General features: G+C 38.0%; 1 protein-coding gene across 2 annotated transcripts in view; it reads left to right on the forward strand.

Annotated features, from left to right (window-relative positions):
* Positions 1–19,388, forward strand: part of SNAP47 (synaptosome associated protein 47) — a 74,103-nt gene extending 54,715 nt beyond the window's left edge. For both annotated transcript variants that reach the window (XM_074197767.1, XM_074197768.1), the window contains exon 5: positions 795–19,388. In XM_074197767.1, the coding sequence (XP_074053868.1) occupies positions 795–941 (147 nt within the window). In that variant the 3' untranslated portion in view covers positions 942–19,388. The remainder of the gene's footprint in view (positions 1–794) is intronic.
* The last annotated feature ends 7,188 nt before the right edge of the window (positions 19,389–26,576 follow it).

A 26,576-nucleotide genomic window follows, 5' to 3' on the forward strand; every position in this document is an offset into this window, starting at 1 on the left:
CATCTCCTTTCCATTGTCAGCCAAGATAGATTTAGTTCTTTTCATCTGTCTTAAATCCCACCAACCCTTGGATCGTTTCTATTGCCTTCCCTACTTCTCCACCCCAGTTTGTCAGTAGTGGGTGTGGTATTGCCTGGAATTGAAGAATAAAATTTTCCAGGTGCAGTCTCACAACATTTCTTCCCATGAGGCCCTGTGGTCTTTCAGTTCATGATATTTCTTTGGTCTTTGAATGTTCACATCAACTCTGGTGTTTTCTTTTGTGTAAGGGTGTTTGTTTTTGAATTTACCATATAACCAGTTCATTTCAACAAATATTTATTAATTAAGCACTATGCAAGATGCTTGGAATACTTGGAATATATGAACAAAAGTAAAAAAAAAATGAGCTTACATTCCACCAGAGCGTTCAACATGTCTACAGATATGTAAATACATAATTTGAGTCACAATAATAACTAGGAAGGAATCTGAGAAGGCTTCATGGAGAAATTGCCGAAGCTCTCTGATGTTGGCCAGGGCTGTCCTAAATGTGGCCCATGGGCTGCATGCAGCCCACCTGTGGGTTTATTAAATAGTTAGTAAATGAAGCCAAGCTAACACAGAGCTCTCAGTAAAATGACAAATCAAAGTATGTTGGTTATTGTTTCAATAAAAACTTTTAAAAGTATGGTTGGACAGCCCTGATGTAGGACATTTCAGGTATGGTGGACAATTTGTGTAAATGTTTGGATGCAAGAGGTTTCTGGATTATGAATAGGTGTTTGAAGAAAACTTCTGTGGTTTTCTGATAGATCTTGAAGAAACTGAAGAGCATTGCTCTAGAAACAGAGACAGAACTCGAGAGACAGGATGAAGTCCTTGATGGCCTGACCTCTTCAGTGGAGCGCACGACCCTGACTATCGACAAGCAGAATCGCAGGATGAAGAAGCTGCTCTAGAACCTCAGATGGGGAACCAGTGACTTGGTGGTAACATGAAACTCTCAGGAGACACAAGTGACTTTATTTTTTAGGATAAGTGATTCTCTTAATATGTTGTCTCTCATTGTTTATATAGTCTTCATTTTTAGAGAAGACACAGTGGAATAATTTCCAGAATGGATGCATGTTTGGAAGCCACCTCCCAGTAGCAAAACAAGCAGAAACTTTAATTATGTTGGAGTGGTTGAAGTCAGCTGTCACTAAGACACCTTGTAGACAGTGTGGTTCAGAGGTCATGAGGACTTTCACTAAAGATATTTCCATACACTGAAGGAGAAAAGTTGTAGATAGGTTTTTTTTTTTGGGAGGGGGGACTTCACAATTAAAAAAATGAACTACTTTTTTCTGTGTTGAAAGCCTAAGTGCATGTAGGCTTCTTCAGTTATGTGGTACATTTGGTTGTTTATTTTCCTGGAATAGAAATCGGGTTAAAATGGTTTGGACACTAACTGGACAAGTGACTTGGGCAAGTTACATAGTCCCCTTAAGCCTCAGTTAACTCAGTTATGAGAAAAACTAGCAGTAAGAACATGGAACTAAACTTACTTCCAGTCAGCTGTCCAGTTCCCTCTGTAAGAGGGTATCTGTTTAGTGAACTAGAGATGAAGTGCAGAAGTATTCCTGCATCTGGGTATTGAATTGAGACCCTGAGGAAGCCATAGGTGTGTTTAAAACAAAGTGCCAAAAGCAGAAATTCCAGTTTAACAATTTTGTTCAGTTTCTTAGTAATTTGTATATCAACTTTTGGGGTTTTTTCCCCCTTTTAGATAAAAGTGTAACAAACAAACTAATTTGGCAGTTGCTCTTCTTGAATTATTTCAAGCTTCTGCTAAACTTTGAAGATAAGGTATGTTTTTGGAAGTTGATTGTATTTTAATAAGAAAAGGAAAATTAAAGTTTTCCAGAAAGAAGCCAACCTGCCTTTTTGAATACAGGCATCCCCTGTTTAAATAAAACCTCTTGCTTGCTTGCATATTAAACTCTGAATATTTTTCTTAAAAGCTTTCAAAAGAGGTCCCTTCCAGCCCTTGAAAACATAGTGCTCCTTGCAGTGCCTGTACTCTGGGGTGATCATTCCCTTTGGGACTTTAAAACTACAGGGGTTGCTTGGGCATTAATCACATATATTCCCCATTAGATGTGGAAATTAATTTACTCCATTTCTTTCTTGATGGTTTTCTTTGATAGAGTAGGTTTTTAAAATTGTGCCAGCAGACTGTTCTATTTTTCTTTTTAATTTTACTGCAGTTTTCTAGCTGAGAACACCTCCAGGATATCTTATAAACACCTTAAATTTTCATTTACTGCCCAGTTCTTTAGCCAAAAATAAAAAAAAGAGCAGCTAGTTATATAGTATATTTTAAAAACTCATGTTGGTCTTTGCTTTTACTGCCTCATTTCTAGCCAGAATAGAATGAAAACTGCTATATGTAGTATACTTTTCAAAACCTATATTGATTTGGGGGGTGGGGGGGTTGATTTATGTGTTTCAGTTAGCAGACCAGAAGTTAACACTTTCTCCTCCTGCTAAGAATTGCTCCTGATGAAGCAAAGCTCCTTATGATCTACAAACTCCTTTCTGGAGGGTGGAGGTCATGGTGGGGGTGCAAAACACAATGAAAAAAATAGATTTGTTTCTAGATATTATTCCTTCACAATAACCACTTTATCTTCTCATCACATATACCACTAATGATTTATTGCCATTTTAAAATGTTTTACTTTCAGACTCTTGCAATAATGAAGAAATATCTTTAGGCATATTATCAAGACAACTATTTCAGAAATGCTGATGATGTTTGGGGATTAATTTTTAACCCATTAAACAAGTGTAAGGGGTTGTTATAACTTATGAAAAAATTGGAAGTGTGTTGAAGTTATTATTTAGATAACTGCTGTTGGCAACAACCCAACACTATACCAGTTTGGATCATGGCACTTTGTATTTGCATATTTGGTACCTTGATGATTTTCCTGAGAAATTGTGGCCAGAAGAATGATGCTCCAAGGTAGATCACCTTGGTGGGAAACTGTTCTTCTTCCTCCAGATGACATAGAAGGTAATCATCTCAGAAGTGAGATGTACAATTTCTGTGCAATTTTTAATTCCCAGACACACTAGAAGTCCCTTCTATTTTATTCAGACCCTCTAGCTTTGCCTCCCCAAATTAGTATTGGGCCATCATGAAATAAAGCTTATTTCAAAGGCTCTTTTTTCTAAGATGGTCATAAGAATAATAATGTCTTTATGGAACTATTTCTTTGGACAGTTATAAAATTTAGTGAACTTTGTGTAGCTTATGACCATTCATTTTAGAGATTCATATCATGTTAACTTAGTTCTAAGTAAATATTTAATTAAGCCTCTTCACTCTGTTATACACTGTGGCTTCTATCCATAGCCCTTTGGGGAAGATAATGATAAGTCAGACCTACCATTAAACCAAGGTATTTTTCTTATCATATATTAGAGTTCGAAGTTTTCTTGAGTGTACCAAAAAAGACAGTCAACATACCATGTGCACAAATTATTGTGCTAGGTTTGGAGGAGTTCTCAAAGAAAAGGAATCCAGAGTCCCTGCCACCAGGGAACTTGCATCCAAGAGGTAAGACATCACAAGATGCTAACAATACAAAATGGCCTCTGAGTAGCCAGAATATTTCAGAGGAAGCTGTGACACCTCTGCTAATCTACAATGGATATGAAGGAAAACAATTATAAAATTATTACCAAAATTTTGATACAGCTCAGCTTTCTCCCTCTCTTCTCAGTTGGAACTTGCCTGGAATCATCATTCTCTCACTCAGCTGTGATCACTTCTCAGCTTGAACTTCTAGCCCAGAGAGCCTACAATATATTCTGATAGTAGTTTCTGCTTTGGGCATTATAGCATGAGTCAACAGGACAGATTTAATAGGAGACTACAAGTTTACAAGACCTGGGTTTGCATCTCACTCAGATACCTTAGGCAAGTCATTTCCCTCCTTTTGGCCTCAGATTTTCTCATCTGTAAAATAGGGTAGTCAAGCCTGTAACATGATCTATGTTTGTTATGAGGATTCAAATAAGAAATGATGTTTATAAAGTACTTTGCAAATCCTAAAATGTTTTATAATTGTTGTATAATGCATATATAGAACATACTATACTATATTGTGTATCCATATGAACATACGTTTGTAGAAAATCAGGATAAACATTCTGATGTGAGACCATAAAGGCAGGACCCCAAGAGACTAGGCAAACAAATACCTGAAGATTCTTCCATTTTGTATTGAAAACATTAGTTTATAAGACAGCTATAGAATGAAGTCATAAGAATACTTTAAATGATTGAAGTGATTATAATTCCCTCCCATCAGGTTAGTAGAGGAAGGAAATAGTAATACCTCCTTACTTTTGCATAAGTACTTTCTAATTTTAAGAGCTATGTTAACTCATGTTTTTCTACATCAGTGCTATTCACTAAAGGTAATCTTGTCCCTGTTTTAAAGATGTATTCCCTTTCATTCAGAAAGATGCTGGCATGTTCAAGGCAACATCCCTAGGGATGTAATTGTGACTAGGACTAAATTTTCTGACTCTTGGGCAGTAAATATTGAAGGCAATTAGAATATATCATCTAACACCTACAAATCCTTTGTCAAGCTAAATTCTGAGAAAGATTTACAAATGCCAAAATCTTGTGTCTTATACAGCCCCCTTAACCAGTATTCCTTTCTTTCAAGAAGAAGAAGAATTCTAGGATAAGAACTGTTCACAATGAAAATTGGCATCAGTCAGACTTGAGATTGAACATTATTTCATATTTAAAGTACTTTCCAGGCCTAGTCATAGTATTATGGAATCAATTGCTGCTTTTGGCATTGCTACCTCTGATTTAAAAGTAGCTGTCATTTATTAGCTTAGCTCACCCAGGTACTGCCTGAACTGATTTCTTGTAGTTTAACTTCTCTGTTTTTACCCAAATCTTTGTCTCTGCAGGAAGAAGATTCATTACCAATTAGGCCTGCAAATTATTATGCTTCTGGTCAAAATCTACATAAACTTATCATTCTGTAAATTGCCCAATCTTTCCTAAAGTTTCAGCTTAGAAATTAGAATTTCATTGTATAGATAGCTTCTACCAGAAACTTTGATATCCCAACTTCTTGTTTTCTAGATGATTTTCATTGAATTTTCCTTGAGAATCTTAGAATCTCATATTGGGAAGGGCTATCAGAAATCATCCAGTCCAGAAGACCTTTCATGACAGGGAATTTGCTGTGTCCAGCCTCACTCTGCATAGTTCCAATTGTTAGGCTGGTTTTTGTGACATCAAATTTAAATTTGTGTCTTTGCAATTTCCATACATACATTGTTCCTGGTTCTGCCTTCTGGGCCTAATTAGAACCAGTCTGATCCTTTTTCTTCATGGCAGCTCTTCAGATAACTTGAAGACAGAGATCTTGCCTCCACCTAAGCCCTCTTTTTTCTAGGTTAAACAAGCCCAGTTGCCTCAACTAATTCTCATATATAGCATGATGCTGAGACCTTTTACCAACTTAGACTTCTTGGTTAGTGTCTATAAACCAGGAGGAGATGTCCAAAGAATACTGAGTGACTTGAGGGTTGGCGACTGAGGTTTTTCTAACTGTGGTCCAGAGGAGGCCATCATCTTCAAAGTGAGGCTTAGGAGTAGACTTTTCTCGGAGGGTGGTGAACGGACTTTGAAGGAACTGCCTGAGGAATAGGGAGTAAAGATGGTTTCCAGACTCCTCTTCCCAAGTTCTGCAACATTCCTTCCATTCTTTATAGTTTTTCAGAGACAGTCATGTCTGCCGTTTCTCCTACCACCCTGGGTTAAAATATGTTAGGTCAAATATCTTGAGCTTATCCAGGCATCTGAGTACTTCTTTTTATCTCCCTACTTATCTTGGGTATCAGCTTCCTATTATTCTTTTTTTGTGCCATCCGTGGTAAAAAAGTAGAACAGAAGAGTTGAATAATTTTGCTTTTCATGTATTTCTGCATGTCTTGGACTACATATCTATTTAACCCTGCCATTGCCACTGCTGCCACTGTCTCTAATCCAGACCACTAGAGAACAAAACTAGGAGAAGCAGAAACCACTCCACCCTGCATTCCTTGTTTCCCATATCTTCAACTTCACCCTGGTCATCTTCTGCTCTGCCATCATAAAGGTACCTCTCTTCTCCCTTTCTGTCTTTTGCTCTGAGAATTGTGATCATTGTCTTTGGACACTCATCATCTCTGTGAATTCCCATATCACATCACCCTTTCTTAGAAACTACTCCCCTGTATTATTAAACTATAAGGGAGAATATTCTTGACTTTGGGTTTCCAGTGCTTAGCACAAGGTCAAATTTCTAAGTAGAATTTTAGACCATTGAATCCTACCTGTCCTTTCTCTGAGTCTTTTGAAAATTATTTCTTAAAACTTAGGACAAATGTAGACTAATGATGTGTACTGGTCACTTTCCCCCAAGGCTCTATTATCTCTCTTTCAGCAACCAGTTCCTTGGGGTTGGTGAAAAACAGGTTCAGAATAGCATTTAGTTTCCTCATGCCTTGTGTCTTTTAAAGGATGAAAATATTGTAAAGGAAACCAAGAAATTAACTTCTCTGCATTTAGCAGAGAGAAATACGAGTTTTATTCGGATGTCCAAATAAGTAAAGCTCTCCTTACTACTCTGTTATACTATAATGCCAAGTTTGTGATCTCTTTCCCAAAATTCTCATCCTTTTCCCTTTATTGATTTAGTGATCCATAATAATACTCTGATGTCAGTATCAGTTGTATTTTTTCTTTTTTTGCCAATTTGTAACTCACTCATATGCTTTCCAATATTTTCCATTGTCTGATCATATATCTAAACCTGAGTATGTCTTCTTTTTTATGATATTCCACTACCTCTTTTGTCTCCTGTGTTCTTTTTATATGAATTATGTACTTCCAGAGCCATGTGCTAGACATGGGTCCCATCTTAGTGACCCATGAAATCAATTTTGCCTTCTATTAAGATCCCTTACTCTTTTTGTGACCAATATTTTTATGTATTCATATATTTTACTACTGATTCATTTTGTGGATTTTGCCTCCTGTGATTCAGTGGGCTAAGGTTATTTTTCTTTTTGGATCATACCTGTTAATTATGTTATTTCTTAGTAATATCTCTCTCTCTCTCTCTCTCTCCCTCTCTCTCTCTCTCTTTCTCTCTCTTTTCCCTCCTGCTATTTTTTTCTCTCCTCCTTCCTTTCTCTTCTTAATTTCTTAGTATTTTGCACATGACTTCAAAATCCTTAACAATGTTTCTTATATTTCTTCCTATTAATTATGTTATTTCTTAGTAATCTCTCTCTCTCTCTCTCTCTCTTTTCTCCTGCTATTCTTTTCTCTCCTGCTTCCTTTCTCTTCTTAAATTTCTTAGTATTTTGCACATGACTTTGAAATCTTTAACAATGTTTCTTATATTTCTTCCAACAGTATCTTTAATCTTCGATATAAGTGAATAGGTTTGACAAAACTTACAAATCTGTATTACCATAGATTCATGCCACAGAAAGATAGTGGACCCAGCCTGCAACCTTCTTTGTTTCCAGAAAACAAATAACTAGTGACTCATGACTTCATCTTTGAAAAAGAGTTGTATGTTGTCAGTAGTAATACTCTAAAAAGATGTATCCTTATTGATAGATGCAGAGCCTCATAGCTAAAGGTGACTTAGGTTAATTACTTCTAGAGAAATATTGTTGTTTTTTCTTTTTTTTACTCCTTTACTTTCATGTTCTCATCCTGACTTCACAAAAAAAAGGGAGAAGTAGCATCAAATGGCTGCTTAAATGTCATATTTAGAATCTTTGTCATAAGAATCATAAACTTTCTAGCTTTCCTGCAGAGGGCAGGAAAAACACCCGAAGTAGTGGCCTGTTTGATGCCCCTTCAGAGAATGCAATCACAGGTAAGTAACCCTTCTGAAGCACTGAAATGTTATTTTAGCTCTGTATAAAATACCTTTTTTGTCCCCACTGTAATATTATTGCTAACTTCGTTTGTTTAATTTTTTATTATTTCCTTCATAATGAAATTGTGACTTGAGATATTTGTATTTGAATGTGTGAGCAAAGAAAGCCATTTTTATAGTTAATTTTGAGGCCAGAAAAATTTTTTTTCTGTATAATTAAATATTTTGATTTCCAATGGCCCCAAAAGAATTACTTACCACTTGTATATTCTTTAAAGTTTTTGTTATTGTGCTTAGTTTCACATTGTTTGTAATTGTAGACAAAGATTAAAAACCAATTTCCTTGCGACTGTAATGAATATCAACATTGAACATTAACCAAAATAAACTACTTTGAACATCTTATGAAAAACTGATAAGCTTCTGGAAATTCTGTGTTCTAATTTTCTAATAGTTATATTTATTCATTAAGTTGATTTTTGTTGTCTGTTCAGAACTATGTACCCTGTGATTTCAACTCTCAAATTGGAAACCATATACTTAGTCTGTATTCAGAGATTTATTTCCTTTGGAATGTAAATTTTCATGTGACCAGATTTTACTTACTGCTTCAGTAATTCCAATCACTATAAACTTCTTTCTCTAGTTACATTAGCTCTATTAGCAGTTAATACATCTGTTTTGATTCAGTAGATATAAGTTACTATAAATGCATTAGAGGTCTAAGTATGGTTCCTGCCAACACCTCTAAAATCAACAGCATTTCCTACTTAACAGTTGTCTTAGATAAAGGACAAGTGCCCTTTCATAGGTTCCAAGACTAAAATAAGTAATTCTGATCTTTCCTTCACAGCAGAGAAGTACTAAAATAATGTGTGCTATTATTCATATACTAGTTCTTATAATCACCTAAACATTAACAACAATTAAAAATTAGAAGTTGTAATATCTATTGGACAGAGATGAATCTTGAATTCTAAGCAGCTGCAAATCCCTTAGTTGGTCAGATAGTGAGCAATGAATGGGGCCAGAATTTAAATTCATATCTCTTGATGTCAAATCTAGTGATAATTTTCACTTTTTCACATCGCCTCTCTAGAATGCTTACTTCAGAAAATTATAACAAGAATTCATTAAAATTAGTGATTTATTAGGGATTTTTTTTAACAAGTCAGTGGGGTTAAGTGCCTTGTCAAACTTGACACAACTAGGCAATTAAGTGTCTGAGGTCACATTTGAACTCAAGTCCTCCTGACTCAAGAGTCAGTGCTCCATCCACTGTGCCACCTAGCTGTCCCTATTAGGGAATTATTTTGAGGTAACTTTGTATCACTGGTACGCCCCTTAAGCCATAATCTTGTCCTGTTCTTGTTTAATCCTTATTTTATGCATTTATCTCACTTGAAAGTCATTCAGATTATAATCTTTTTACATTGAGATCTGAATTTCTAAATTAACAATATTTAAAGGTGTTAGGATTTTTTTATACAATTTTGAAAGGTTTTCTTTTGATATTTTTTCCATTATTGCTGGAGGATTTAATTTAATTTGTAGAGATAAAACTTTTACTGATTTATTTTGAAAGGTATAAGATTATGTGGTTAATATCCTGGATCTTCTAAAGGCAAGTGTTGGCTCCTGAGTTGCCATGGTGGTCTAGAATTCACTGAGGAGAATTATTTAGTTACTCTGACAATATTGTTTATAAAAGTCATAAACTACCAGCTTCCCACAGAAAGATGTACTTAATAGAAACCTAAAGTTGAAAGGGAGGAAAGAGGGTTGAATTGAGAAGGAGATAGGGTGATGATGAAGTGTTTGTTTGGACAGTTTTATGAAGACTTTACTTTGGACATCCCCATGGAGTTCAACCTGGGATTCTCCCAGCATATTCACAGCAGAAGACTGCCAAGCACTGATGCACTTAGACAAGATTGTGACAGTCTGTGAGGTAGGTAGACAGTGTCGTATAGTAAAAGAAGCATGGATTTTGGTCAGAGGTCCTTGGTAGGTAGCAGAGCACCCGGCAGTTTACTACCTGAATGATGAGAGACTAATCACGCCCACATTTCACTTTGCTCCTTTGTAAAATAAAGGTTAGCTTGGAGGGGCTTGCTGGCTCAGGAGAGCTGATTGTTAAACATCTCCTGCCATGCTCCTGGGCTATAGCAGTAAAGAACCTTAGTGCTATAACATACTATAAATTCTGTGCTCTTACCTCTATTTTACAATTGAGAAAAAATGAGTTCAGTGAGAGGTGAGGATGGTCCTCAGGTCCCTTAGATGTTTAATCAGTGTCAGGACAGGACCCGTTTTGCCACAACTGCCTTGAGTTCTGAGGACTCTTCTCAAGCATTCCAACATGAAAACATTTACACTGATTTGGTACAACCAATATCCAGTGATTTTATTTTTAGTTGGCAGATAGAGTCCTAAGGAAGCCAGTTATTGAGACATCTGTTTGCAGGAAATGAGATCTGGAGTTGATCTGGAGTCTGAGAATTATCAGGGCCCAGTAACACAAGCTCTATAGGAGTGTGGGCAAGTGGGCACCATTTTCCTTCTTTGTGAAAAAGGATGCTGAACCAGGTCCTCTCTAATGTTTAACCTTGGAGCTTTGATTTGAGCAAATTTTAAATATCTCAGACCTCACTGGACAGGCACTTTGACTTCATTGCCCAGCATCTCACAGGTGAGTGAAGAGTGTGGGGAGGCCAGGCTGCTGCTGCAGCTAGTCTTTTCTCAGACCATTCTTCCCAGAATATCTGTTCTGGAACCATCAGAAAGGTGAATGAGATTAAAAATGATCAACTCAACCAGTTGGATTTCCTTCCAAAACTTGGAATTAGGAAACAGAAACACTTTGCTAATTCATTAATATCTTTGAGGTATCTGTTATTGATAGTGGTGTATTTGGAGTTAGGAGTTTTTCAGATTTCTGCATTGTGTTTGCCTCTAATTCATCTTTCCCCTTTGCTATCAGTAGACATTACCATAATTTCACAGTGCTTTTTTTCCCTACTGACCTTGTCCTTTCTTTTTTTTAATTAATTTTTATTAAAGATATTATTATTAAAGATATTATTTGAATTTTACAATTCCTTCCCCCAATCTTACTTCCCTCCCCCCCACCCCTCCACGGAAAGCAATCTGTCAGTCTTTACTTTGTTTCCATGTTGTACCTTGATCCAAATTGGGTGTGAAGAGAGAGAAATCATATCCTTAGAGAAGAGACAAGAAGTCTAAGAGGTAACAAGATCAGACAATAAGATATCTTGTGTTTTTCTAAATTGAAGGGAATAGTCCTTGAACTTTGTTCAAACTCCACGGCTCTTTATCTGGTTACAGATGGTATTCTCCATTGCAGACAGCCCAAAATTGCTCCCATTGTTGCACTGATGGAATGAGCGAGTCCTTCAAGGTTGATCATCACCCCCATGTTGCTGTTAGGGTGTACAGTGTTTTCTGGTTCTGCTCATCTCACTCAGCATCAGTTCATGCAAATCTTTCCAGGCTTCCCTGAAATCCCATCCCTCCTGGTTTCTAATAGAACAATAGTGTTCCATGACATACATATACCACAGTTTGCTAAGCCATTCCCCAGTTGAAGGACATTTACTTGATTTCCAATTCTTTGCCACCACAAACAGGGCTGCTATAAGTATTTTTGTACAAGTGATGTTTTACCGTTTTTCATCATCTCTTCAGGATATAGACCCAGTAGTGGTATTGCTGGGTCAAAGGGTAAGCACATTTTTGTTGCCCTTTGGGTGTAGTTCCAAATAGCTCTCCAGAAAGGTTGGATGAGTTCACAGCTCCACCAACAGTGTAATAGTGTCCCAGATTTCCCACAACCTTTCCAACAATGGTCATTATTCTTTCTTGACCTTGTCCTTTCAACCTATAAATCCCAGTACTAGCTGTTTTTTTGGGGGGGGGGGGGAAATCAGGAAAATAGGATAAAGAATGAAAAAATTAATATCAAAGCTGTTGCAAATGCTATTTTGTATGTAAAACATTTTAAGTGAAATGAACATATTAATAACATTGATGGAGAGCAAAGTAAAATTAATCCAGAAGTTTAAGGGCAGTCAAAGAAAAAGTCCATTTTTTATCTTTAAATCTTACATTTCATTTGGAGGTTTCTCCTTACAGCCAGCAAATTGGCAAAGAATATAAAAGATGCTAATGGTCAGTGTAAGATGGATTATGGAATGATAGACACGCTAATATTGGCCCAACTATTCTGAAACGTAGTTTGGAATTCTAAGAAAGTGACTTAAGTTGCATAAACCTTTTGATCCAGAGATCTCACTTTTACATATATATTCCAAGGAGATGAAAAATAGAAAGCTTCTATATATGCCAAATAATTTGAAGCAGCCAAAAATTGAGAACAATGTAGATGCCCCTTAGTTGGGGCATATCTAACCAAATTGTGGTATATGAATGTCATGGTCTAGTACTGTGCCTTTAAAAAAAAAGATGATTGAAGATTACAGAGATGCATAAGTAGACAGATTACTGTTGCAAAGTGAAGTAATCAAAGTAAGTAAGGCTATACCCAATAACTGCAACAATGCACATGGAATGAACAAAAAAGAAAACCTTAATATTGTGTAATTATAATCACCAAGGTTGGTCCTGAAGATGAGATATGGGATGTGCTTCCTTTTTGCAGAGGAGGGGAATCTACAAATGTGGAAAATTATACATAATCTGTCAGATTGGGTTGATGTGTTTTTAGATTTACTGAATACTTTCCCCCTTTTTTCCTTCTTTTTTGTAAGTAATACTCTGGATGAAGGAGGGAAGAAATATTTTGGGAAATAAAAATTATATAAAAATACATCAAATTTTTTCAAAAAGGTTTAATATTTGTTTTTTTAAAGAGTTTCTCTTGTATCCTCTTGGGGTCTATTGGTGAACTTGGATTTTTACAGTTTCTTGCTGGTGTAGCACAGCCTCTGGGCAGGTTCTATGGTGCTTGAAAAACTTGAAGACAATCTGGTGATGTGTTATTCCTTGAACATTGAATGCAAAGGAATGTGGAAAGGTTGGCTCATCAACAGAAGGTTGACTGGGGTCATGAACTTTCTCACACTAGCTCATGGAAACAGTTTCAAGTTTTAAGGTTAGCCTGGCATATAGTAGGAGCTTAATAAAAGTTTTTTTGATTGTTTGAAGAGCTGGACTCTTTCTGAAGCTTTGCGATACCTATATAGTATCGTAACATCATAGGCAATCTTAATTTATGGATGGGCAATATTCTAAAAGTTAATTTGGAAATCAGAATTTGGGATGCATTTTCCCATAGACACCATGTCAGAAGAGGGGTGGTTAGGCTTCTCAGTGAGTCCACATATAAAAAAAGTCACCATATAATGAAACATAACTGATGTGTTATCAAATCCCTCACACCCTCCATCCATCCTTTATAATATTGTTTCTGTGGGAAAATACTTGATATAGTTCCCATTTCCATAACTTTAAGGGGTTTTTTTGGGGGGGTTGCGGTTTTTTTGGCAAGACAGTGGGGTTAAGTGGCTTGCCCAAGGCCACACAGGTAGGTAATTATTAAATGTCTGAGGCTGGATTTGAACTGACTTCAACGCCAGTGCTCTATCCACTGCGCCACTTAGTCACTAGCCACCCCATCCCCCATTTCCATAACTTGATAAAATTTACTATGTTCTCCTCAGTAGTACAAGTGTTGATTCCATTTTGTGGATAGGGAAACAGACATAGAGAAACAAGGTAACCCAAGGTCATCCCTCTGTCAAGTCTAGGAGCTTTCCTCACTCTTCGGCTTCCTTAGTTTCACAAAAGCTTCTGGATCTTTGCTAGGGTGGCAAAGAGCATGTGAGGTCCTTAGGGACAGGCCAAAGCCATTACTTTCCACAGTGTGGTTTGTTCCTGAAAAAGAGCTTGCCAACATATAGCTTAATTTCAAAACCATTGATTTAATTATTTTTAACATTTCATTTAATTTTAATGTTTAAATATTGTTTAGTATTTGCTAAACAGTTGCTTCACATAGCTACATAAGATAGGGCTGCCCATTCAACAGTATCTACCAATGAACTACTTCCTAGGTTCAGTCTATCCAAAATACTGATTTTTGATGTAGTTTTTTAATACATAAAACTCAAGATACCCCTCTCTTCCACATCTATCCTAAAATCCTTAAAGTCTCTTGCTTTTTTGAAACTCTGTACCATCTTCTCCTTTCAAAGAGTTTTGCTACTCCTAATTAGTTAATCCTTGTACGAGTCTTCTGTTTTTCCAAGAGTTTTGATCCAAAAGCACAAGTTGCTTCAGTGGAAGGAAAATGTAATTAGTGTGACCACAGCAGCTAAGCCTGGGTAGAGGATTTTTTTTTAAAGGCTGCTTACACAGACAGCTAGGTCGTCATGAGATGAGCTTCCTAATGTTACTGCATTCATATATTTGACTCTAAATAAAACAAGGTCAGTTGCCTTCCATTGTCCTATGTGTAGGTTATTTCAACCTAGGTTAAAATTGAAAAATAGATTGGTACCTTGGCCAAATTCTAATTCTGACATCTGGACATTGCAGTGTAAACAGTACTTTGGCCCTGTGCATCCAAGAGGGGCTTCCTGTATGATGCTGTTCTCCTTTAGCTACTTTTTTTTTGCCCTTGATGATACAGAAGCTGTCATCTAAAGCATAGTATCCTTCAGACTAGGCCATTTAGCCTTCAGTCCCTGAATGACAATTGCCCATATTATTTTTTTATCAGCTCTATATACTGACTCAGGACTTGGCAGCTTTCTAGAACAGGGCTTTCAAGTTAGAAAGTACCTTAAGAGATCATCTAATCTTTCATTTTACAGATGAGGAAACTGAGGCAGACTATGTTGGCTAAGTTCCTGTAACCACAATTTGAGAACAGGTCCTCTGCTTTAAAATTTCAGACTTCCTCACTAATTATTGACCTCTGCACAAAAGGTAGGTTGATAAGGGGTAAGTAAAAGGGGGAATGTGAATAGCAGAAGGAGCGGATCTTGGAATTGTCTATTAACACCTTTCTTTTCCAGATGGGAAAGCAAAGAAACATTTTTTTTACCTTAAGTTATATGGTAAATTAGTGGCCAATTGTACTAGAGGCTTTCTGACCTTTTCCTCTGATATCAAAGGAGGGGAAGGGAGGTGCAATTGTAGTATGACCCCCCCAGTAGTATTCCCTCTCTTCTCTTGGGTTTGCAGATTCTTATTTTTTTTAAGTGCAAATAGCCCTGGGAGGAGTTAGTCTCTTAAGTAATCATAGGATAATAAGAGTTTTTTAAATGGATTTATATGATTGCTTTCCTCCTGTCTGAGAAGATTAAAAAGACCTTTGTTCTTTGGGAAGCTGGGAGTGAAGAGGTGAGGAGAGTAAGGTCCAGAGGTAGTTTTGTATCTTGGGCACAGCTCCAGTAGCTAGACTGAGTGCAGTACCTTAAAGATTCCATGAGGACACTTGGGGTCTCAGAGGAGAGAGCAGTATGAGAGAAGCAAAAAAGGATGATGGGAGATCCCAGTAACAAGTAGCCCATTGTATAGTACTGCCTGGGCTTAAGTGGGCATCAATGCCTTTGACAATCATCTCCTACCTTTATTATGCTTTTATAGGTTGTCCTTGCTGGTCCTAACTTTGTTAGATGGGGAATAGATCACGTAGAAAAAATTTGTATACCACTTTGTGTACTATTCACATGTGATACTCTAGGAAATAAATACTTCTTCACCATAGAATATTCTTTGACAAATGAAATAGGTGAGCAGTGATACTAAAAAATGTCCCTCACTTGTACTCTTAAACTTTTCATCTTAGTTGTCTGCGTTGCCTACCCCATGGCTGGATCTTTGGCAAGAAGTTCTCTCAACCTAGATCTAGTTTATCTACATGGAAAAGGGAGAAATTGAGCCTCTTTGTGATAGTGCCCAGAAATTGGCTCCCTACATCCTGTTTTTCTTTGACCTTACATTAATTTTGTGAAATGAATTTCTTTTTTTATTCTTGAAATGTGAAGCTTCCACACAATGAAGTTTATAGTTTGAAAGGTGCATGAGACATTTGTGCTGGGAGAAAAACTTAATTGTAAATTAAAATGATGTGTGCTGTATAGAATAAGAATGGTATTATGAAGTTAACTGCATGGGGGCACCAGTGGAGAATTTATTCTCTTGTTCTGTTGACTTAGAGTTAAAAAGAGGGGGGGGGAGGGGGTGAACAAACAAACCCATACGCGGAAATGTTATGATTTGTTCCACATGCTGGGTGTGTTTTTAATTTAATGGTTTATATGGCGGTGAATGGTGTTTACAGCAATGAAGTCACATATAGAGACAGAGAAGGTAATTGCGGGTAAGCAGTTGGTCTGTAGTCCAAGGAATCCCATCCATTACTGCACTTTCATTCAGCACTTTTGAGGTTGCCAGTTCTTGCCCATGCAAGAAAAGAAACAGTATTAAGAAAAATGAGTTTTCAGCTTCAACAATGCTCCTGAGACGTCTATTAAGCTACTTTGGGAGATTCCTCTTCTCTTTCCCAATCCACTCCACCCCAATCTCTTTATTCCTGTAGCCCTCAGAGGTGATTTGGGTCTTAAAAAACTCAACAGCCACAGAAATTCAACTTCTAAAAATATAAAATGTTTTACCCTGATTATTTGCTGAATAAGATGAGTGGTTTAAATAAGACCTCATTTACTATCATTCTTGTTCACCTTTTCTATTTCTTTTATCAGGGAAAAGACATGATATAATGGGAAGAACATAAGGCTTGAGAGTGGAAGCTCAAGTTCTAATTCCCAAATCTGCCACTAGTTAGCAGTAACTTTGGACAAGCCACCTCCCCTATCTAAGATTCAATTTCCTACTCTGTAATATGAGGGCATGGAACTGGATGCCCTCCAAAGACCTTTCCCTCATGATTGATTCTTGTGATAGTTGATTAGAGGATAGTTAATATGCTTGCATATTAGGAACAAGGAGACTAAGGCCCTCAAGGTGAAAAGTTGAAAGCTCAAAAAACAAGTCAGTAAAGCAAGGAGAAGAAAAAGAGTGAAGGATTTTAAGCCTGGACATCCTAGAATGTTGAATCTATCCCCCCTTATTCCAGAGGATGAAACCTATAGAGAGGGGGAGTAATTTAAAGCTTGTGACACCAAGACATTGATTGGAATTTGAGCCTTAACTTTTTCCATTCCATTTCACTGACCTTCTCCACCTACTTTCCAAGTCCTTAATTTCTCACTTGTTAAACTTTGCTGTTTTGGAAGGAGGGTTTTCCCTTTATTCAATGCAATCATCCAGACCCTGTGCTAGATCTAAGGAAGTTATTGAAAAAGAGTAGGACACAGTCCCAACCCTCAAGAAATTTAGTGTTTAACATTTCACATAGGAAATAATTCAAGATGGTGTATAAATGGCAAAATTGGTAGTGCCATGTAAAATGAGAAAGGAATTGGATTGTTCATTGTGTTAGAGGAAAGATTTGATAGCATGAACCTAATTATGACTCCCTTAGCAGCATATATCATTGAATTGTTAATAGGACATCATGATGGAGTCTTCAGTGATTAAAGGTTATATGCTTGACACATAGCTATAAAATTGTTTTAGAGCCTTAGCAAAAACATACCCTTCTTGATTCCATTCATCAGACACTGAGGACCAGTTATGGATGGGATTCTGGGCTTAATTCTGGGAGAACTGTATAATTTAGATTGTACATAGTTTCTGTTCCTGTGGAGCTCATAGTCTAGCAGGAATAAAGTACCTACAAATAACTAACATAAAGTGCTACATGTTAAGGATATAAGGCTCAAGAAAAGAATGTCTCAATGTCCAATAGTGCCTACCCAAAAATAGTCAAATATTTGGGGAATTGGATGTTTGGACTTAAATAGGGAAAGACTTCCTAAAGGAGATTATGTTTGAGATTTGCCTTAGAGGATAGTTATATCTGGATTTTAATAGAAAAACTCATCAGGAAGGGTAAAAGAAATACTTACCTAGACATTTTTCCCCCTCTTAAATTTTATTTTTTTCTCCTTTCAACTCAGACCTTTTCTTATTTTTTTTAAAAGGAAATCTGACATTGACAGATGGGGCAGGGGGAAGACTGCAAGAAGGAAGTCATTTTTAAAATGGAATCTGCAGTCATAGAAAGTCTCTTTTCAACCACAGACCAGAGAAGAGATGACAAGAAGAGAAGTTACAATTTAATGTTTATCTGTTTGCTACTTAAGGACATATTTTTCAAATCTTTTCCAGCCTCCTGAAATTCTTTGACTTGCTGGGAAATTTCCAGAAAATAAACCATGTAGACCTGTAGATCAAAGGACTAAAAGAAACTTTGATAATTCTTTGTCACCTAACCCAGTGGCCTTTTTTTAAGCCTTTATCTTCCTTGGCATCTCTGCATTATTCAGCACTTGATCACCTCCTCCTCAATACTTCTCTATTGACTTTCTCATAGTTTTATCCTATATACTCTGATCCACCCTTCTATAATTTCACTCAATAGCTGCTGCTTCTGCTTCTTAATCACAAATTTAGCTAAGACTCTGCCCTAGATCCTATGGCTATTATAGGAATTCCTCTATAGGAATAATTCACAAAAACATTTCTCCATCTCCACCTACCCCCAGAAGTAGTCTCTCTTTTCTAATTGTTTATTGAATCTTTTTATCTGAATATCTCACTGTCATCTGAATTTCCATGAACTCAAAATTGAGCACATCTTCAGAATCTACCTCATCCCTAACATTTCTGTTTCTGTTGATTAATACTTGTCACCTACAAAACCCTTGCTCCTTTTCCACAATGAGTTAGTTGCCAACTTGGGTGAATGCATCTGCAAAATAACTCTTCATCCCTTCTGTTTCATTCTCCTCTTCTATCATGGATTCCTAAATGTATTCCTAATGTATCTTCCTTACTCTCTAAACTTTAAAATTACTGTTCAAATAGTCTTTCTAATGTAGTTCTTAGATCACTAGGCTAACTCAAAATTATTCAGTTCTTCCCCATTGTTTGATGAATTTAAGGTCATTTTATCCCTCTACTCATATTCATGTTTTCCAAACAATTCACTGTCCCCTGCTCTCATCTTTCCCTTACCTATTTTTGTTGGGCAGCTAGATGACTCAGTGGGTAGAGCCCTGCCCTGAATTCAGGAGGACCTGAGTTCAAATATGACCTCAAATAGTAGCGGTATGGGTGGAGCCAAGATGGTGACATGAAGGGATCGAGTCTTAGGAACTCTCTGATAAAAACTCATAAACTAAGGACTCTAACTAAACTTCTGAGAGACAGAACCCACGAAGGGACCCAGTGAGGCAGTTCTCCTACTCAAGGTAACCTGGAAAAGAGCAGAGAGGCTCTGCTCCCCGGGGCCGGAGGGGTGGCCTGCCAGAGCCAAGGAACTTCAGCCTCCCGGAGGCAGCCCCAAGGCGCTGGGGGCCTCAGCTCGCAGCAGCGGGTGAGTCTCCTGGGCTGCACCCTGGGGAGCACCGGCATGGAGTGGGGGAGCAGGGGGGGACCTCTGCCAGGGCCAGGACGAGGAGCCCAGCCCTCAGGGCACACAGCCAGCAGCCTGGTCTTTTGGCAGCCTAGACCCGGAAACAGAAGCAGGTGGAGGCGGTAAGCCCCCAGGGCATGAGCCCATTGAGCTGAGGGAGGGAAATGAAGAGAGACTGCAGAGCTCTGTCCTCTGCCCCTGGAACAGGACTCTGGAGCTCTGACCACATTCAGATCCTGATCCCAGTCTAGGCCCCCCCATAGAACAACAGGGCCCCACCCACCTCGGCCCTGTGGCAGAGGGGGGCACATATGGTCATTCACAGACCAGGAGGGAGGACAGAACTTCACACACTGAGACCCTTGTGGGAGTGTCCCAAAAGCTCAGGAAACACCCCCAAAAAACAGGCTTAGGCTGGGAAAATGAACAAAGAAACAAGAGGAAGACCATTGAGAAATATTTTGCAAATGAGCCCAAGAAGGATCAAAATACTCAGTCTGAAGATGAGGAAGCACAAGCTCCTGCATCTAAAGACTCCAAAAAAACCAGAAATTGGGCTCAGGCTATGATAGAGCTCAAAAAAAGACTTTGAAAACAAATGAGGGAGTTGGAAGAAAAACTGGGAAAAGAAAGGAGAGAGATGCAGGAAAAACATGAAAATGACGTCAGCAGCTTAGTCAAGGAAATCCAAAAAAATGCTGAAGAAAATAGCATGCTAAAAAACAGCTTAGGTCAAATGGATAAAACAGTTCAAAAAGTTATTGAGGAGAAGAATGCTTTAAAAAGCAAAATTGGCCAGATGGAAAAAGAGATAAGAAAACTCTGAGGAAAATAAATCCTTCAGACAAAGAATAGAATTCAGGGAGATTGATGAATTTACCAATACTTCAAAACCAAAAAAATGAAAAATTAGAAGAAAATGTGAAATATCTCATTGAAAAAACAACTGATGTGGAAAACAGACTTAGGAAAGATAATTTGAAAATTATTGGAATACCTGAAAGTCATGATCAGGAAAAGAGCCTTGACATCATTTTCAAAGAATTACTACAGGAAAATTGCCCTGATATTCTAGAAGCAGAGGGCAAAATAGAAATGGAGAGAATCCACCCATCCCCCTGAGAAGGAGATCCCAAAAAACCAACCCCCAGGAATATTATAGCCAAGTTCCAGAACTCCCAAGTCAAAGAGAAAATATTAAAAGCAGCCAGAAGGACACAGTTCAAATATCGTGGAGCGGCAGTCAGGATCACACAGGACTTAGCAGCAGCTACATTGGAAGCTCGTAGGGCTTGGAATACAATATACCGGAAGGCAAAAGAGCTTAGAATGCAGCCAAGAATGAACTACCCAACAAGGCTGAATGTCCTCTTCCAGGGAAAAAGATGGACTTTCAATGAACCAGGGGAATTTCAAAGGTTCCTTTTGGAATGGCCAGAGCTGAACAGGTTTGATCTTCAGATACAGGACTCAGGTGAAGCATGGAGATTGGAGGAGAGGGGGGGAAATATGAGGGACTTAATGAGGATGAACTGCATGTATAGAAAAATGATACTGATAATATTCATATGAACCATCTCAGTTAATAGAGCAGGTAGAGAGAGCTTTTATAGTTGAAGCACAGGAGAAAGCTGAATTCGAAGATATAATATGGTGTAAAAATGGAGTCAATAAGAAAAAAAGGGAAATGGAATGGGAGAAAGAAAAAGGAGAGGGAGGAATAGTCCAAGCTATTTCACATAATAAGATTTTTTTTTTAATTATAATGAGCTATTGCAATGATATGGAAGGGGGGAGGCAAGGGGGAATGAGGGAACCTTTGCTCTCATCAGAGATGGCTAGGAGAGGAAACAGCAAATATACTCAATGGGCTATAGACAACTGGAGTAAGAAGGAGGGGGGAGCAGGGGGAAGGGGTGGGGATGTGAATAAAGGAGGAGAGGATGGACCATGGGGGGACAGTGGTCAGATATAACACATTTTTTTTTTTACTTCTTGCAAGGGGCTGGGATTGGATGGCCTGCCCAGGACCATAGGGCCAGGTGGATTCTGGGCCTAAGGGGTGGTATGGGGGCTCAGGGCTTCTTGGCCCCAGGATCAGGGATCTGTCTGCTGCGCCACTCAGCAACCCTACAGCAGAGTCAGAGTGAAAGGAGAGAGAAAATATAGTACATGGTAGTGGAGAAATAAGAAAGGAGGGAGTTGTGATCAGCAATGGCAACGTTGGAAAAATATGGAAGTAACTTTTGTGATGGACTTATCATAAAGAATGTGATCCACTCACGACAGAGTTGATGGTGTTGGAACAAAGACTGAAACACATTTTTTGTTACTATTTGGGGGAGGGTGCAGGGCAAGTGGGACTGGGTGGCCTGCCTGGGGCCACATAGCAGGGTGATCAATGGGTGTCTGGGGCTAGATTTGGACCCAGGTGCTCCTGGCTCAAGGGCCAATGCTGTCTGCCACCCAGCCACCACTACTATTGTTACTATTTTATTTTAATTTGGGTCTTCTTTTTCTTCTTTTTGGTTTTTGCAGGGCAGTGGGGATCGGGTGGCTTGAATGTCACATGGCTGGGTGATTATTGGGTTTACGAGGCTGGATATGGACTCCGGTGCTAGTGGCTCCAGGGCTGGTGCTTCGTCTATTGTGCCACCTGGCCATAGCTATAATTAATTTTAATTTTAATTTTTTTCTCCCCCCTTTACTTTTTTGCCCAAGCCCAAGCAAGTCTATCTATATTCATGGGGGGAGGGGTATTTTGTTTACTTGTAAACAAGTATATTTTATTAATGTAAAGAAAAACATTTGTACAAAATTAGAATAAAAATAAATTTTAAAAAATAGTAGCAGTATGACCTTAGGCAAGTCACTTAAACCTCTTTGCCTCACATCTAGGGCCATTTCCAGCCATCCTGATTTATATTTAGCTACTGGACCCAAATAGCTCTGGAGGAGAGACAGTGAGGCTGGTGACTTAGCACAGCACCCCTTCTCTCAAATTCAAGTGCTTGTCATGGCATCACCTCCCTGATGTCATGGTCTTCTTGAAGAATGAAGGACAAACATCACCTATTTCTACCCACTGAAGTCCTCAAGACCCTCTTTCTTACATTCTTCTTTCATTTCCCACTGCTGGAAGTGATCTATCCACTCTTCAGATTTTCTTAGTATATAGCTGGAATTCTTGCTTTGTCTTTCCCATATTCCAATATGATAATTATGTATGTGGCTTAACCTCAGTTAGACTGTAAACTACCTGAAGGAAAAAAGTGTGTATTTTTTATCCTCATCTGGGATTACATTCTTTTTTTTTTTTTAGTTTTTGCAAGGCAAACAGGGTTAAATGGCTTGCCCAAGGCCACACAGCTAGGTAATTATTAAGTGTCTGAGACCAGATTTGAACCCAGGTACTCCTGACTCCAAGGCCGGTGCTTTATCCACTACACCACCTAGCCGCCCGCTTGGGATTACATTGTTAATGGTGTTCAATTAGTAAATGTTTATTGAATTGAGAGTTGATGGATGGATTGATAAGAAATGATTTGAGGAGTTGTAAGAGGTTGTTAAGGGATAATCATAGCTGGTTGGAAGGCAGCTAGTTTTATGACTTAGCCCATGACTTGTGTAACTTTTCTTTCACATTGATGTTTCCTTACCAGTAAAGTAAGGAAGTTGGGCTAGAAAATTCCTTAGCTCAGTAATAATATAGGTAATCTTTATATAAAGGCTATTATGTGCCACAACAATATGTCAAGGATGTGTATAACTTGTGAAAAATTTCTTTGTTCAGAAAGATTGTGTTTTGCTTCTGGTCCCACAGGATCATAGTAAATTTGAACCCTGATCACTCCAAATTCAACCTCCTATTCAGTATCTCGCAGAGATTACACAGAAACACAAAAATTCAGTTGGAAGAGACCTGGAGTTGTCTGGGGAAGTAGGGTAAAACTAGGGAAGGGTATAATTCCTGCAGGAAGTATATTGTCTTAGAAAACTACATATTCAGGGGCAGAACCAAGTTGGCGGTGTGAAGGCAGTATTTCCTGGGAACACCCCCCCAAAAAAAACTCCAAAAGCCAACAAATTATGATTAGCCAAAATTTAGAGGGGCAGAACCCACAGAAAGACTGACTGGTACATTTTCCCAGTCCAAGATCAAACTTTTAAGTTTCGCGGGAAAGCTGTGTTTTACCAGAAATGGGAAGCAGAAAAAGCCTTGTTTGCAGCACAGCCCAGGAACAAATTGAAGGGGTGGGGAGAGAATTCTGTGACACCAGAATGAGTGTGGAGTGAGGGAGCACTGGCCACAGCTGCAGCAAGAATCTGGAGAAAGCAGCCTGTACCCCCAGAGCAAAGCCCGCAGATGGTAAGGGGATCAGGGAAGACTACAGAAATTGCTCTGCTCTCCCTTGGGGTAGGACTCTGGTGCTTGCCTACGCTCAGATCAAGGTTGCAGTTTGGACTTCCATATTATGATAGCCAAGCAGGATCCCTCCTTACAGCTCCAGGGCAGAGGGAAGTGAGGTGGTTATCTACATATAAAAACACAGGCAAGAAAGCATAAGACCTTGGAGGAATAAAGGTCCCAGTGGGGTGTCCCCCCCCAAAAAAAAACAAACCCCAAACCTTGGAAGTACTGTAAATTAGTCTTGGGCTGAGAAAATGAGTAAACAGCAGAAAAAAAAAAGAAGAATCTGACCATAGAGAATTACTTTAGTTCCATGGAAGATCAAAACATACTCAGATGATGACAAAATTAAACTTCTTTATCCAGAACCTCCAGGAGAAATAGAAAGTGGGTTCAGACTGTGGATGAGCTCAAAACAAAAACTTTGAAAAGCAATTAAGGGAAATGGAGGAAAAATTGGGAGGAGCAATGAGAGTGATGCAGAAAAATCATGAAAACTAAATCAACAGATTGGTGAAAGAAATACAAAAAATTACTGAAGAAACTAATTTTAAAAACCAGTTAAGGCCTAGTGGAAAAAAAAGTAAAACAAAAAGCAAATTAGAAGAATGCCTTAAAAAGCAGAATTGGCCAGCTGGAAAAGGAGATTAAAAGAGCTGTCTGAGGAAAATAACTTCTTCAAATGCAGAATGGAACTAAAGGAAGCTGATGACTTTGCAAGAAATCAGGAAGAAATAAAACTTCCCCAAAAACCAGAAATTAGAAGAAAATGTGAAATATCTCACTGGAAAAACAACTGACCTCGAAAAATGATCCAGAAGAAATAATTTTAAAAATTATTGGGCTATCTGAAAGCCACATCAGGAAAAGAGCCTAGACTTCATTTTTCAAGAAATAATACAGCAAAATTGCCCTGAGATCCTAAAAGCAGTGGGTAAAATAGAAATTGAGGAAATTCACCAGTCACCTGAAAGAGATCCCAAAAGAAAAATTTCCAGGAATATTCCAAATTCCAAAACTCCCAGAAAAAAGCAATTGAACTACTGAAACTTCATAGTCAGGATTACACAGCATCTAGCGGCATCTACTTCATAGGGACTGAAATACGATATTTCGAGGGCAAAAGATCTTGGTTTACAATTGAGAATCAACTACCCAGCAAAACTGAATATCCTCTTTCAGGGGAAAAGATGAACTTTCAATGAAACAGGGAACTTTCAAACTTTCCTATTGAGGTGACCAGAACTGAATGGAAAGTTTGATCTCTGTGTGTAACATGGAAACAATGTAGGGACTATAAGACAGCTTTCTGTGGGGAGGGGAGGAGGGAAGCGAGGAGGGGGGAAAATTGTAGAATTCAGAACCTTGCAAAAAAAAATGATGGGTACATATTACTATTGTATATAATTGGAAAACAAAATATTAACAAAAGGGGGGAGTTAACAGTAGGAGTGAGAAAAGAATAAATTTAAGATGAAAGGAAAACAAAAACAAAAGCCCTACATATTCACATTATAGAGTCAAACATTTCCCAGTTACATTTTAAACTTGTTACAGGAGTAATCTTGACACCTCTAATCTATGCCTGAGCAAGTAGCTCTTAACAGCAAAAAGCTTCTCTACTTGGAATCTTCCAGTAAAAAGGGTCTCAGATTTTTGTGATTTTTAATAGCTATCATTGTTAGATTGGGGCAGCTAGGTAGCAAGTGGATGTAGTACCAGGCCTGGAGTCAAGAAGACACTTAACCACTGATGTGATCCCAGACAAGTCACCACAACAATTGCATCCCAAAAAGTGTCATTCCCCCACCCACCTCCAGTCAAGGGGGGAAGAAATATATAACCAGAAAAAAGCAGGAGAGACCAATAGAGCCCTAAAGGCAACAAAGGATCAGGAATGAGAGGAAGGAAGCCAATAGGAACAGGAACACTTTTTAAAAAAAAAAGGAACTGAAGAACCATGGCACTGCTTACAACAGTTATATGGAGGGGTAAAAAGCAAAAAATAATAATAATAATAGTTGCTGTAATGCTTTCAAAGGTATTCAAAAATTTAAAAGGGTAAATAGGTAAATATCATGCAGAAAGGAATCATAAAATAATGAATATTAGTAATGAACTTATGTGCTCTGGGAATTTGCATTAAAATTCATAAAGGACACATCTGAGCTCCAAGAAGATAACTTCAAGAGGCAGCAACACAATTATTACAGGAAGCTAATGTATTGCTCTCTCAGTTTTTGACTAGTCTAAAAATAAATGAGAAAAAATCTGTAAAGTGAACAAATTTCTGGAGAATTAAGTCATTACATTTCTAAATGGGGTAGCAAAAATTTTACATATTGTCTGCACCTTTATACTGTTTTAAAGTATAAGACCTATATACCAATTTTATAATTTATTGCTATACACCAGTATATAGGAAACTATATATAGTTTGCTGGAACTTTTACACAAATTGACCACTCATGGAAACATATTACAAGCAAAGAAAAGATACCCAAATGGAAGTTTAACAATGAGAAATGAGTGGATCAAAGAATAAATCATAGAAACAACAGCTATGTAAAAGAAAATTATGATGATGGAACAGCATACCAATATTTCTGGAATGAATCATATCCTTACAATCGTGTTAACAAAATTGAAATATTATTAAAGTTGGGGTTGGGGAGTTACGGTG

The sequence above is a fragment of the Macrotis lagotis genome, chromosome 8 (assembly GCF_037893015.1).
Source record: "Macrotis lagotis isolate mMagLag1 chromosome 8, bilby.v1.9.chrom.fasta, whole genome shotgun sequence".
Classification (NCBI taxonomy): Eukaryota; Metazoa; Chordata; class Mammalia; order Peramelemorphia; family Peramelidae; genus Macrotis; species Macrotis lagotis.